Below are 218 nucleotides of genomic sequence, written 5' to 3' on the forward strand. Positions count from 1 at the left end.
CCCAAACCAGTGTGCGTCCCCCTCCCGCCGCCGCTCAGCCTCTGCCCTCGCCCCCAGCGGCGTCCCCTTGCCCCTTACCCGTGAGGCCGGCTTCCCCCGGCGCGCTGTCCCCGGGGAGGGGGCAGCCCCTGCTCTAGACGTGTGTGGGGTTGTCCAGATACGGGTCCGTCTTGGTCATGTGCAGCATGACCGTGGGGGCTTTGTAGTGGCAGTGCACC

At 70.2% G+C, this 218-nt stretch overlaps 1 protein-coding gene across 1 annotated transcript in view; it reads right to left on the reverse strand.

Annotated features, from left to right (window-relative positions):
* Nucleotides 1-133: 133 nt before the first annotated feature.
* LOC104078023 (frizzled-9) overlaps nucleotides 134-218 on the reverse strand; it is a gene marked incomplete at its 5' end in the record, with an annotated part of 1,226 nt that continues 1,141 nt past the window's right edge. The window contains one exon of the mRNA XM_009579486.1: nucleotides 134-218. This exon is cut by the window's right edge and continues 20 nt beyond it. Within this exon, the coding sequence (XP_009577781.1) occupies nucleotides 134-218 (85 nt within the window).

The sequence above is a fragment of the Fulmarus glacialis genome, unplaced genomic scaffold (assembly GCF_000690835.1).
Source record: "Fulmarus glacialis isolate BGI_N327 unplaced genomic scaffold, ASM69083v1 scaffold40046, whole genome shotgun sequence".
Lineage (NCBI taxonomy): Eukaryota > Metazoa > Chordata > Aves > Procellariiformes > Procellariidae > Fulmarus > Fulmarus glacialis.